This window comes from Sus scrofa, chromosome 4 (genome assembly GCF_054392235.1).
Source record: "Sus scrofa isolate SSC_HxYL_T2T_F1_AM1 chromosome 4, Sscrofa_HxYL_maternal_Yorkshire_Landrace_v2.0, whole genome shotgun sequence".
NCBI lineage: Eukaryota > Metazoa > Chordata > Mammalia > Artiodactyla > Suidae > Sus > Sus scrofa.
The window spans coordinates 29,335,243-29,350,627 of record NC_139386.1 but is presented as its reverse complement, the minus strand read 5'-3'; the positions used below and the strand labels follow the sequence as shown (position 1 = coordinate 29,350,627).

At 35.5% G+C, this 15,385-nt stretch overlaps 1 protein-coding gene across 1 annotated transcript in view; it reads right to left on the bottom strand.

Moving 5' to 3' along the window:
- EIF3E (eukaryotic translation initiation factor 3 subunit E) overlaps positions 1-15,385 on the bottom strand; it is a 54,611-nt gene that overhangs the window by 16,921 nt on the left and 22,305 nt on the right. Inside the window, exons 8-9 of the mRNA XM_021089027.2 lie at positions 2,376-2,502; positions 1,506-1,607 (exon numbers count right to left, since the gene is read on the bottom strand). Of these exons, the coding sequence (XP_020944686.1) occupies positions 1,506-1,607; positions 2,376-2,502 (229 nt within the window). The remainder of the gene's footprint in view (positions 1-1,505; positions 1,608-2,375; positions 2,503-15,385) is intronic.

Here is a 15,385-nt window from a genome sequence, read left to right as displayed (position 1 = left end):
AAGCAATTTTTAAAAATTAGTCTCAAATATTTTATGCTTTACTCATTACTCCATTCACAATTCTCTCATCTAACAACACAAGTTCTACACTATAGCACTATCTAGAACATTATGTTCAAGTCTTCAGTAATTTAAACAAGTAAATGAAAGCTACAAGAATAAGAACTAAGAACTGCAATGTTCTCCTTGTTTCACTGACAACTTAAGCAATCTTGTAACAAAGCTTTGTCCTGTCATTATCCTACATAAATGCTCTTAGATAACATATCTTTTCCATCTATTTAAAATAGTTATGAGTGGACTCAATATAAGCATATTTCTGTGATAGTAAGCAGACTTAAAAATCTAAAAGAGAAAAATTCAAGGGGTGGCACCTATTCCACAGATAATATCATAATTAAAAGAATATTTCAACTTTGAAAATAGCAACCAAGTGCCCCACTGCCTTGGCAAGACCTAGATACTCAGCATTACAAATATATATCAATATTTAATAACATGACATTTGACTTCATATACACAAATGGATTCTAATTTTGTCCAGTGTTTGAAAATCACCTCTAAAGGTATACTTACATAATTTCCTTTTCTTAGACAAATTAAGATCTTAGTCCTTCAAAAAATTCTTCCCATTTCTGTGTGCTAACATTTGGGTTCAGAAATGAAACTGACAGCTAGTAATTTGTTAGGTAAATGCATTCAACAGGTAAAAATTCTTAGTTTCTCAAAAGTTGCAAACCAACTTATTCAAAAAGAAACCATAAATCTAACGCTTTCAGTTGTTCTCAAAGTATTTTAGTTTCTACCAACCAACATAAGACACTGTAGTTAAATTCAGTCTCAGCTTGACTGATTTATATCGAATGTTAAATATGATCATGTGAAAAATTGTAAAGAAAGGCCTGGTTCTGTAACAAAGTGGAAACACAGTTGTGATCTAAAAGTCCATATGACTTTTCCTATATATATAAAATATATCACATACTTACTCATTCAGGATAAGATATGAAATTGTATGTGAATTTCATAATGCCCCTGATATTTTAACAACTGTGCTAACAAAAGGGATACACATATAGCAATAACATTAAAAATTTCTTCACCCCAGCACATTTTAAAACAATCTGCCTGCCTTTTTTTTTTTTTGCATTTCTAGGGCCACATGCGCAGCACATGGAGACTCCCAGGCTAGGGGTCTAATTGGAGCTGTAGCTGCCAGGCTACACCACAGCCACAGCAACACAGGATCCGAATTGCATCTGCAACCTACACCACAGCTCGCGGCAATGCCGGATCCTTAACCCACTGAGCAAGGCCAAGGATCAAACCTGTGTCCTCATGGATGCTAGTCAGACTCCTTACCTGCTGAGCCACAAGAGGAACTCCAAAACAATCTGCCATTTTAAGATTATGAACATATCCAATATAATTACTTTAATAGAACTACAAAGTTAATTCTTACATCTCCGCATTTAAGAATGTTATAAGTAAAAATTTATACTTACTGATTCACATTCCCTCAGCTTTTTCTGAGCCCCATCAAAGTCAAAATTAACATACAAGCATTCAACAAACTCTGTAATTGGGTCTTTATATGTGTAAGACTCCTGTAAAATTAAATCAAAGGTCATGTTGGATCTGATTCAACATTGTTTAGTACATTGCCCCAAGAATAGCTCCATTTTATTTTCTCCTGCCTTACCATTAATTTCTAACAAATTTATAACAAAGTACTATCTTCTAAAAGCAATTGCTCACATACTAATTCCACACCACACCTTGGCCTTCCAGACTAAGTTCTCGAAATTCTCATCCTAGAACCATTCCAAAAGCTTTCAAATTCCTCTACTGCCAAGTTTCCCTTAGTCAATAAACAGTGATGAACTTGTCCAAGTAAAAGGGTACCCATATCTTGCAGAATAAAATTGTCTTTTTGTACTTAAATTATTCTTAGATCAAATAAATATTTAAGTGTGTGTGTGTGTGTTTTTTTAAGTTATTGCTGAGAAATTTACTAAAAATCAGCCAGTAGGGCTATAGCTTTTGTACAACTTGGGGACTATTAAAATTACACTCCATGTAAAAGTCACTACTCTGGAATTATGTAGGTGGTGGCCTTCCAAAAGACTTCCAGGCTCCAGATCTCTCTGACTCTTTGCAGTAAGACCAACACTAGTAACAATGTGTATTAGGTATCCAACTAGCAGAGGGCAGTATTCATTCATACCACATCTACCATAAGTATATCTTGAACTTAAAGATCTCTTCATGTATACTTTAGGTAGCCTTTCCTTAAGAACAAATACTTTAGAAAAAGAGGTTAGACTGAAAAGTATAGGTATATTTTAATTATCAGTGAAGACTTTAGTTTTTACCTGTTGAATAACTTTGACCAGATCTTTTAGTACCTGCCGGCGTTTTCGAACATCTTTGTTTGTTATGACTGCTGTGGTCAAATAGCGGAGTATGTGTGGACACATCGTCTGAATTGCATTCAGATACCTGTGGTAAAAATAAAAAAGTTACTTAAGTTACCCAGTTTTTCTAGATCTATAATCTCTGTGATTTAAAGAAAGCACTTGAGCAGCCCACTAAACTGCACTGTCCTAGGATGTAAAAACTTAAGAATAAATGTTATAAGGGACATCTCCAAGAAAAAGTCTACATGATGAGAACACTAGCTGGTATTTTCCAATTTGGAGTGAGATGAGAGACTCACTTAAGAGGTAAATAATCCTATTACCATTGGTGAGTAAAAGGATTTTAGAAGACCCTTATACATGCTGTTAGTCTGTTTCAAAAGATTGCATTTACCTACAAATCAAAACTACCATGAGATACCACCTCACACCAGTCAGAATGGCCACCATTACTAAGTCCACAAATAACAAGTGCTGGAGGGGCTGTGGAGAAAAGGGAACCCTCCTGCACTGCTGGTGGGAATGTAAACTGGTACAACCTCTATGGAGAACAATTTGGAGATACCTTAGAAGTCTATCCATAGAATTTTCACAAGACCCTGCAATCCCACTCTTGGGCATATATCCAGACAAAACTCTACTTAAAAGAGACACATGCACCCACATGTTCATTGCAGCACTATTCACAATAGCCAAGACATGGAAACAACCGATATGTCCATCAACAGATGATTGGATCAGGAAGATGTGGTATACATACAACAATGGAATACTATTCAGCCATAAAAAATAACGACATTTACAGCAACATGGATGAAACTAGAGACTCTCATACTGAGTAAAATAAGTCAGAAAGACAAAGACAAATACCATATATCACTTATAACTGGAATCTAATACACTGCACAAATGAACATTTCCACAAAAAAGAAAATCCTGGACTTGGAGAATAGACTTGTGGCTGCCTGGGGGGAAAGGGAGGGAGTGGGAGAGATCAGGAGCTTGGGGTTATCGGATACAACTTAGAATGGATTTACAATGAGATCCTGCTGAGTAGCATTGAGAACTATGTCTAGATACTTACACTGCAACAGAACAAAGAGTGGAAAAAAAATGTATACATGTAAATGTAACTTGGCCCCCATGCTGTACAGCGGGGGGGGGGGGGGGGAAGATTGCATTTACCTATCAGAACAATGTATAAAAGACTATGTGCAAAACACTCTTCGTATTTAGAAAATAAGGCACTTAAAGCATTCAATTCAGGGTATGAAAGATTGCAAATTATTCTGATGATCCGCATCTGGCCATCCTCTGTCATTCTGTGTTTATCTTGTATTTCTCCTGCTCAAAGTTCTTATATAGGGCCCCAATTTTTATCTCTGAGCACCAAACACTATATGCCAAGTCTGGAAATACCTGTCAATAAAGTCCATTTCTCTTAATCAAATTTCCAAGCCTCAAAGTACTCATCTACCTCCATCTCCCACCACACCACCACTGACTGCCTCCTGCTTTCCTCTTTTTTTTTTTTTTGGTAACACCCACAGCAAGCAGAAGTTCCCAGACCAGGGATCAAACCCCAGCCATAGCAATGTGAACGCAGATCTTTAACCTGGTGGGCCAGATACTTTATCTTCCAAGTTCTCTCAGACTATGTTAATAAAATAAATCTTTATACTGTGTCACACTGTAGATTCCCCATAAGTCTTCTCTGAACTCTTTAGAGGACCCTAGAATCTGATAATAATCTAACACTTAATAAAATCTAGTCCCACTTAGCCCTCCTTAAATTCTCTCTAAACAAGGCAGAGTATAAAAAGAATCAATATTCACTCAAGAAAAAAACAATTTCTAGGAAAAGATAACTAAACAAATCATCTTAAAGTTTCATCATCTGAAAAACTAAACCTGAGTTTCGGGCAGTTTTTTTTTTTTTTTTTTTTAAGGCCACACCCATGACATGTGGAAGTTTCCAGTCTAGGGGTTGAATTGGATCTAAGGCTGCCAGCCTACACCACAGCCATAGCAACACAAGATCAGAGTCACATCCTCAACCAACAACACAGCTCAAGGCAATGCAAGATCCCCGATCCACTGAGCAACGCCAGGGATTGAACCAGCATCCTCATGGATACCAGTCAGATTTGTTTCTGCTGTGCCACGACAGGAACTCCCCAGGCAAAAAATTTTAAATGAAATATTTGCTAGGCAAAAGTGATTGCCTTGGTACTCTCTTATCAGAAATATATACAAGCACTGGAGAGCATGATTGTTTCTTAATCACTTTTGAAGTAGGTAATTTTAGCAGGCATTTTATGAACCTCATTCATGAATTTATCATAAAAGATAAATAACTATAAGCTTATTTTGTATGATGTTAAACATATTTATTTTTACTTATCCTTTCTTTATATCATTGCACCATGAACAATTTCATTGCTTTTACTGAAGAATAACTTCCTCAGGCAATTATCTCTTGTGTGAGTACATTGCAAGTATCAGCAAAATTTTTGTAGAGGGCCAGATAATGAATATTTTAGGTTTTGTAGGTTGTGAGGTGAGACTGAGACTATTAATCAGGGACTTAAATAAAAAGAAATTCTGAAAACATTTTATTGACAGGACCAAAATGTAATAGTTGAGTACAATTTTTTATCATTTGAATCCACTAATGAGAAGTCTAGAATTCCTTTAATAGGGTAACTTTGCTTAAGTGGGTTCAAAGCTTGAGATCACTGTCACTAAAATTTACTGCAAATATTTATCTGTTAATGCTGACCAATGATGAGATTTTACAGACTTAACCTATGAAAATGATTTTCTACATGTATAGGTACTACCGAATACTGATATCAATCAACAGGCATAAGATTTTAATTTAGCATATTTTCACTTAGAAGTCTTTAATAAAATTCTATTAAATTCTTTTTTTTCATTTAGGGCCTCATCTGTGGCATATGGAAGCTCCCAGGCTAGGGATCAAATTAGAGCTGCCACTGCCAACTTACATCACAGCCACAGCAACACCAGATTCGAGCCACATCTACAACCTAGCATCTGTAACCTATACCACAGCTTGTGGCAATGCCAGATCCTTTAACCCGCCGAGTGATGCCAAGGACGAACCGCACCCTCACAGACACTATGCTGTGTTCCTAACCCACTGAGCCACAACAGGAACTCCAAAATTCTTCTTTTGACATCACATTTTAGCATATCATCACACTGCAGATAAATCACTTTCATTTCAATTGCGGTGAAATTTATTTTTAAATATAAAAATTTCCTCTGTACTTGTATTGAGGTCTAAAACTTTCTGAAGTTACAATTTGAATTAAAAAATGTATCTGCTGGAGTTCCCGTTGTGGCGCAGTGGTTAACGAATCCGACTAGGAACCATGAGGTTGCGGGTTCGGTCCCTGCCCCTGCTCAGTGGGTTAAGGATCCTGCGTTGCCCTGAGCTGTGGTGTAGGTTGCAGATGCAGCTCGGATCCCACGTTACTGTGGCTCTGGCGTAGGCCAGTGGCTACAGCTCCAATTCAACCCCTAGCCTGGGAACCTCCATATGCCGCAAGAGCGGCCCAAGAAATAGCAAAAAGACAAAAAAAAAAAAAAAAAAAAAAAAGTATCTGCTAAAAATCTGTATTGAAATGAAGGTGTAATTCACCACCACCCCCTTTTTTTTTTGCTTTTCAGGACCGCACCTGCGGCATATGGAAGTTCTGAGGCTAGAGGCTGAATCGCAGCTGTAGCTGCTAGCCTACACCACAGCCACGGCAACACAGGATCTGAGCCCTGTCTGAAACCTACATCACAGCTCATGGCAATGCCAGATCCTTAACCCACTGAGCGAGGCCAGGGATTCAACTCATATCCTCAGATAACTAGTCGAGTTTGTAACCCACTGAGCCAGAAAGGGAACTCCTCATTTCTTCCTTTAACTTTCAAAAGAATGTAAAATGTATAAAGCAGCTGCATATTTCATTATATGTTAACTGTCATCAAAATGATTATTGGAATATAAGTTTTGCATATAAGTCCTGTTTTGATTTGTAATTTTAAGTCGAATTAATTAAGAAACATTATCGAGTCTAGAGCCATTCAGGGCTTTGTGACAGTGGTTAAGGGCAAATTTTTTTGTTGAAAATTTCAATCTTGCCTAAGCTCAAAAAAGTCACAGTAAAACTTTTGTCACTGCTAAGCCATCTCACCAGCGTACCAGTAGGTAAAGTCAAGATACTCTATTTGTCTGACAAAAATGCATGGATTGACAACAGTTAAGTCCACGATAGCAAATGAGGTTCACTGCTGACAATAACGGTTCAATAATACACCACACATTCAAGTATTTTCCACAAAGTATCTGGAAATGAGTAATGCCATCAATAATTATAAGGCCTTGAATATCTCACATTTTCACAAGCCTTGTAAATTTGTCCAAATGAGCATTTTTCTCCTCCACAATATATTTGCCACCAGAAGTTTTAAAACATCTCAACAGATTCTACTTCAGGTTATACTAAATTAGTGTCTTCTCAACTTTAGAGACTTTTTCACCTGTAGTTGTTCCACATAGACTTTTCATAAGGCATGTTCTTCAGTCATTTCAAATCTAGCACCAACCAACAACTAGCCATACTGGTAAACATCTGTCGACTCATCAAAAGTCAAGGAAAACCACTAAAAATCATATGCTTTACTCCATATGCCATGAGTGCGGCCCTAAAAAGCAAAAAAAAAAAAAAAAAAAAGCTTTTTTTTTAAATTGATTACTAATGTTGCACTCAATATCTTCAATTCTGAGTAATTATTCTCACCAAAAGGCAAATAGTTTTAAACAAATTCATTTTTCTGGACGTATTTCTTTGGCTGCTGCAACTGAACATAATTTAACAGAATCACCACTGATAAATGGCTTTCCTTACTTGGCTAACAAAAGAGCTGCTCAGGAACTTACTTTGTTTGAAGCCCCATTTCATTATTTTTGCAAGGAAAATTCTGCTGTGGTGTGATGTTCTGTTTTAAATTTCCTCATTTTTCTGATAGTTGCTTTACAATCTGTTGGAGCTACTGTAATGAGTGATTACATTCTGATAATGTGGATGTGCACTATATTCTTTCAACATATCTACAGTTCAGTACTTTGCTTTCTAATTTGAAACAAAATTAATTTCTACTCCACACTCCACTGTGCCTTAAAATTTAAGACAGCTGAAGTCCACTTTTCTCTTCTTGTTTTGAAATAATAAGTATACATTGGTAATAAAGGTTGCAGTACAGTGACACCCATGGCACTTAAAACTTCATCTACTTACCACCTGCAGCATCACTGGGATTCATCCACTAAGTAGCACAGTGAGGCAAGAAGAGTTCATAACATACAATCTCTGCCACAACAATTCAACTCTTGCCATTATAGTTCAAAAGCAGCCAAAGACAATCAATAGATCAATGACTGTGTGTTTCAGTGAAAATTTATGGACACTAAAATTGCAACTTCATGTAATTTTTATAACACAAAATATTATTCTTTTCATTTTTTTTTCAACCACTTAAAATGTAAAAGCCATTCTTAGATTACAGGCCATATAAAAAAAAAGGCAGTGGGCCACAAGATTAGCCCATTTTTTTTTAATAATTTTTTTTTTTCTTTTTTGGCCACCACTGCAGCATGTCTGAAGCCAGGGACTGAGCCTGAGCCACAAAAGTAAAACTCCAGATCCTTAACCACGAGGCCACCATGAACTCCTATTAGCTCATAATTTTAGTCCCTAGTTTGCAGATCCTGGTATACAGCATTATTGTAGCTGACTTCTAAACATAGCAGGGAATCACTACCTGCTAGGGTGGAAGTGATCTTTTCTATGTAGTATGTATGTAGGTATGTATGTATATATGCATGGATGTTATACTGATCCATACATAAAGGAAGAAAGTGGGGATTAAGGGTGATTCTGGAGAAGTTATCTTAGTTCACACGCTTGTATGATCAGTAATTATATATTTAGTTCAAATATAAACAAAACCATAGATTTGGTTAACAGCCTATATCCACAACTATTGTGCTCTTTTGTTCTACTACTTTTTTATATCATCTTTCTTTTTTAAATCAAAATTTAAAGGTCAAATCAATTTTCATCTTCACTGGACTATTCTAACTTTTTAAGGTCTCAATGATAGCTGTTATATATTTACACTGTGTTTAGCATGCACAATATATCTGCATATAATTATGTTCTTAAGACACTTCTTTTGAATTATACACTATGTAAGAAAGGCTATACCTCCTTAAATTATTTTTAAGTTATTATTAAAATTATTTTTCCTTTAAATAAGAGCTTCAGTATTTACTGAGCTCTGAAGTATAATTTTATTTTGTGATTTTTATTTTTTCCATTATAGTTGATTTACAGTGTTCTGTCAACTTCTAATATACAGCAAAGTGACCCTGTCATACATATATATAAATTTTTCTTTTTTCTCACATTATTCTCCATCATTTTCCATCACAAGTGACTAGATATAGTTACCACTGCTACAGAGCAGGATCTCGCTGCTTATCTGAAGTAATTTTATTTTATTTTTTTGTCTTTTTGCCATTTCTTGGGCCACTCCCGTGGCACATGGAGGTTCCCAGGCCAGGGGTTGAATGGGAGCTGTAGCCATGGGCCTACGCCAGAGCCACAGCAACGCGGGATCCAAGCCACATCTGCAACCTACACCACAGCTCACAGCAACGCCAGATCCTTAACTGAGTAAGGCCAGGGATCGAACCCGTAACCTCATGGTTCCTAGTTAGATTCGCTAACCACTGAGCCATGACGGGAACTCCTGAAGTAATTTTATGATGGTTAAGTAAAAATGTTTATTTTCTCCCTAGTACAACACTGTTCCAATTGCACTTTCATGAAAGTTTTTTTACAGTATTTTCTAATTATAAGCCAGAACATTTAGCAATCAAAGGATAAGGTAGAATATGCCACTAAATTAAAAAAATATTTAAATATCTATTACATGGGGGATGCTACAAAGACATGAAGAATAAAAATTTTGCTCTTACATATACATATAATCTAGTTGGGGAATAAAGCATTATTAAGTTTCTTAAAAAGAGACATTAAATAATTTAAAAAGACATTTTATAATTAAATTCCAAATATAAGGTGGGCACAATGGTCAGCATCTCACGAAGGAAGTAAACCTGAGCTGTAGTTTGAAAAACAGGCAGGCTTTGAATTCATACAAGAAAGAAAGGTACTTCCAGAAAGACAGAGTGAAAAAATTTTTAAAAGCATGACTTAGTAGAACTTTAAAGGATGGATTTTTAAATGGGGAATTTAGAGATCATCCTGAGCTAATGCAGGTAAAATATCTACATGAAAAAGTTTTCTTATCGGGAAGAATAAAGGCAGAAGGGTAAATCAGGACAAACTCTGGACACCATCTAGTTGACTATGAATAGTAAAAAATTAAATTTCTTAGGACATTTATGTTACTTTTATTTAGAAAACAAATATTCGTTAGCTAACTGAACTTTGAATTTTTTTTTTTTTTTTTTTTTTTACAACTGGAGAGTAACTAGGGCATTGTATTACAAATGCATTCTTTTCCCTAATAGCATCTACATTTGGTGGCAAAGCCTCATCTCTAATAGCCTACAAACACTGTTCTAGCTTATACCTGATACCATATCTTATATATTTTGTTACATTTAAAAGTTCAACATTTTTCAAATGTGTAAATCATCTCCATTTTAGATTCAGAATAAATTATAGCAGAAATGGCAATATATACGATGTAAGAGACTTTAACCTGCACCGTCATCTAGACTCTCACTTCAAGGACAAAAGTATAAATTATCTCCAAAGTACTTTCTTATTTTAAAAAAGTCTGAAATCACAATCCATACAAACTATCAATTTAACATACGCAATAAACCACATTAAACTGTACTCCTATGCTATTAGAAATAAAAAAACAGAAAAATGTGATACATTCTCTATTATTACCTACTACCCACCAGAGAAAACTGAAAACCATACTAACTGTAGACATACAAACGACATACTACTTCCTGGAAGATATTCTACTTAATATGCAATCTAGGAAAATGGCTAAAACAATGATCTGTCAAGTCAACTGAGTGTATTCTAAAGTTAGACTCAAACAAACATCAAAATAAGTCACAAGACATTACTAATAAGGAAGAAAACATGATGGTAATCTGATCCTATAGCAAGTGAAAAAGATGAGCATAGTACTTTACTGAGAACCGAAAATTGTAAATTGTAATAATACTAAACGGTTTTCTTCTTCTTCTTCTTTTTTTTTTTTTTTTTGTCTTTTGTCTTTTTAGGGCTGCACCCACAGCATATGAAGGTTCCCAGGCTATGTGTCTTATCGGAGCTACAGCTGTGGGCCTATGTCACAGCCACACCAACACCAGATTTGAGCCATATCTGCGAACTACACCACAGCTCACGGCAACGCTGGATCCATAACCCACTGAGCAAGGCCAGGGATTGAACCCACAACCTCATGGATCCTAGTCGGATTTGTTTCTGCTGCACCACGACAGGAACTCCTGAACAGTTTTTTCTTTTTAACATTTTGCTAACAGGCTATTTCTGTTAAAAAAAAAAAAAAAAAAAAAAAAAGAAGTCCAAATGGCATTGCAGGTTCTTACTGGGAGGATGAAAATGTTAAAAAACCAATTTATGGTAATGGCTGCACCACCTGGTAAAGATGCTAAAAATCAATGAATTGTAAACGAAAAATGAAATCGTCTGCTACCTAAGAACAAATCACAGTAGTAGCATCACACTATACTAGTCACTGTTATGTTTTAACAACCACATTCTTGCAGTTAAAAAAAAAGTTCTCCTTAGAAATCTATACATAGAACTTCCATATGACCCCGCAATCCCACTCTTGGGCATCTATCCGGACAAAACTCTACTTAAAAGAGACACGTGCACCCGCATGTTCATTGCAGCACTATTCACAATAGCCAGGACATGGAAACAACCCAAATGTCCATCGACAGATAATTGGATTCGGAAGATGTGGTATATATACACAATGGAATACTACTCAGCCATAAAAAAGAATGATGACATAACGCCATTTGCAGCAACATGGATGGAACTAGAGAATCTCATACTGAGTGAAATGAGCCAGAAAGACAAAGACAAATGCCATATGATATCACTTATAACTGGAATCTAATATCCAGCACAAATGAACATCTCAGAAAAGAAAATCATGGACTTGGAGAAGAGACTTGTAGCTGCCTGATGGGAGGGGGAGGGAGTGGGAGGGATCGGGAGCTTGGGCTTTTCAGATACAACTTAGAATAGATTTACAAGGAGATCCTGCTGAATAGCATTGAGAACTTTGTCTAGATACTCATGTTGCAACAGAAGAAAGGGTGGGGGGAAAACTGTAATTATAATGTATACATGTAAGGATAACCTGACCCCCTTGCTGTACAGTGGGAAAAAAAAAAAAAAATGTAATAAAAAAAAAAAAAAAAGTTCTCTTTTGGCTCATTGGGTTAAGGATCTTGCACTGTCACTGCAGCGGCTTAGGTTGCGGCTGTGGAGAAGGTTTGATTTGTCCTAAGAACTTCCAAATGCTACAGGTGTAGTCAAAAGAGAGAAAAAAGAAGCTAACTTCGATTATGTCCTTGATAAGGTAGTAAAATTCTTAATTTTCAAAAATTTCAACCCTTGAGTACTAATCTTTTTAATATTCTATATGACTAAAATGGGAAGTGTGTAGAAGATCTTCTGCTGAACACTTCAGTGTTATGGTTGTCTTAAGAAAAAGTACTTGTATGACTGAGCTGCAAGGTGAACCAGCAGCTCAGTCTTACAAAAAAGCTGCTTTATTCACAGAACTATTTATACGTGAAAGAACGACAGTCAAAGGAGTTCCCTGGTGGTTCAGCAGGTTAAGGATCAGCATTGTCACCACTGTGGTTTGGGCCACTGCTGTGATGTGGGTTTGATCCCTGGCCTAGGAACTTCCACATGTCACAGACATGGCCACAACAAACAAGCAAACAAATAAAAACAACAACCACAAAGAAGACAGTCAAACCAAAGCTATTCTTGGGTACTGGGCAGATTATTTTCCAGAAAATGAAGTATAGCCTATTCTTCAATAAAAACAAATGATAAAATTAGCACTTTCAAAAAAAAAGGTAATATTTTGGAAAATATGTTAACTGTCATCAAGAGTTTGATGACTTCCCAATACTTTAAGACTGTTCTAATGGGTTTAGTAGTGAAATTAAAAACGTGATTTGTTTGGTATTATATTTAAGTCCCTGAACCTATACTTTCCAAACAACAAATACATAGTATTAAAAAAATCATGCATGGGGCAGTTTCCTGGTGAGCTAGCAGTTAAGGATTTGGTACAGTCACTGATGTGGGTGGGGTCTGATCCCTGGCCCAGGAACTTCTGCAAGCTGCAGGTGCGGGCAAAAAAAAAAAAAAAAAAAATCATGCATAGGTAAAAGATCCATTTAAAGTGCAAGATCAACCAATATAGTTTAAGAATTCTAGTGTGATTTGGAATCCAAAAAAATCAAATGCTACAGCTTCAAATCCTACATTACGATAACTTTTAAGAAATTACTACTTGTCGAATTCTGGTGTATTATCAAAAAAAAAAAGGTAATTCACAACTATCTGAAAAGGCTATTAAAACACCTCTCTTTCCCAACTACATGCATCTGTGAGGCTAGATTTTCTTTATATCCTTCAAACAAAATAACATATCTCAAGAGACTAATGGAAAATCAGGTATGAAAGTGGACATGAAAATCTAGCTGTCAATTAAGCCAGAAATGTAAGGGTCTGCAAAAATGTAAAACAATGCCACTCTTACCACTAAACTGATTTTTTAAAAGTTACTTTTCATAAAAATACATGTCAACTATAACAAATTTACTATTTGTCAATTAATATATTTTAAAATTTCTCGGTCTTAATTTCTAATACAGTATAAACAGATTTAGCCAACACAAATAAAATTATACTCAACAATTCTTAATAGTGTAAAAGGGTTTCAAGACCAAGAAGTTTAAGAACTGTTCACCAGTAACAACAAGGTTTCCCAAAGGTAATTCTGATGTATCTTTTTCTTCTAAACATCCGAATTTTTTTTTCTCTGCAGTGTGTATACCTAATTTGGGTCCTGGAAGGGGTAAGAGGCTCTTACTGGATATTAGGGTTGGTCCTATTTGCTTACAAAGAGAGTAACTCCCCATGTATACCTAGTTCATTTAATCTTCCAAAATTAGTAATTGCAACATTTACTAATATACTGCAAGTTTTATTTTCAGTGCCTTTGTTCTGTTTTTCAGTACTTTTAATCAAGGTTTTAAAAGTCAAACGAATACTCAAAGCTAGGAATTAATTTCTGAGTGCTACCTTGGCAGATATTTCACAATTGTTAACATCTAATTTCTTCTCTGATGCAGTTATTTATAAAACTTTTAATAATTTCTAGTTTTACTGTTCTGTCCAGAAATCAAAATACGTAAAATTTCTACTTTTTAAAATTTTACCAAGAGATTTTTAACAGCATACGGTACTGTCTTTTTTGGTATATGAACTACTGAAATACGAATGAAGGTATTAAGCAGATTTGTAGAATACAGCTTGATAATTAACTGTCTTAACTCTAAGTAGTTATTTTAATTTCTATGATCATGAATCTTTATCTTAAATTTTTTTTAAAAAAATCTACCTTTTTGCATTGTTTCCCTTTATAAAAGTTTGATTTTTTTCTTTAACAAAACTTGCTTCAATCTCAATTCAACTACTCTTTTATTTCTATTATCTATATAATAAATGGTTCTTAAATATATTGTTTTAATTTTATAAAAGCAAGGTTGTCAGGAATAAATCCACACCATTTCCCCCTCATTTGTAGATAATTTTCACAGTAGGTTTGAACATTTTACTTTTCTTGTTTTACACTTCCTTTCATTACTTACAAATATTTTTTAAAAAGCTGAATTTAATGTTCCTTTCTATGTACATACGTAACTGCAAAAACTACAGGAGGGTGGATCTACCTGTAAGTAGTTGCAAGGAAAGCCAATTCCTAGTGATTACTTTGGCTGAATTCAAGAAGAGTTGTCCTTATCCTTAACCCATCTACTAGATGTTAAGATTAGAGCTAGTTACTATAGGATCCAAAGTTTGGGTCAAATCTGCCTATTTACGGAAGGGTCATATCCCACCTGTGATTTCAGGGATAGCAATCAACTCATAAGACAATCTTAGAGGTTTTACTATTTAGGAGGGAGGCAAAATAGTACATGATAATGTTACTTTTAACCTCTTCACATTTGAATGCATGGTTAATCTCCATAAATAATGAGAAATATATCCTTAATTCTTGAGTTTGAAATTCTTTTGTTTTTTGGGTTTTTTGTCTTGTCTTTTTAGGGCCATACCAATGGCATATGAAGGTTCCTAGGCTAGGGGTCTAATCCAACCGTAGCTGCTGGCCTATGCCACAGCCATAGCCATGTGGGATTTGAGCCATGTCTGAGACCTACACCACAGCTAATGGCAACACTGAATCCTTAACCCACTGAGCAAGGCCAGGGATTGAACCTGCATCCTCATGGGTACTAGTTGGGTTAATTAACCACTGAGCCACAACGAGAACTCTAAGTTTAAAATTCTTATAAAATATTTTAGTAAGATGCATAGATAGTTTAGCATTAAAAATAAATATGCAACTATTTTATACTCACCAACAATCCCAAAGTTCTCACAACAATTTACCAATCATTTTCTAGATACTCCAGATTCATCCAATAATGGCATGTCTCAACTACTGCATGAAATTGCAACTGCCAATATCACAAATAAAAAAGCCTCTTCTAAAATGTAACAGCTGCCCAAAGGGTGCAGGAAAAAGTATCTCTCAAG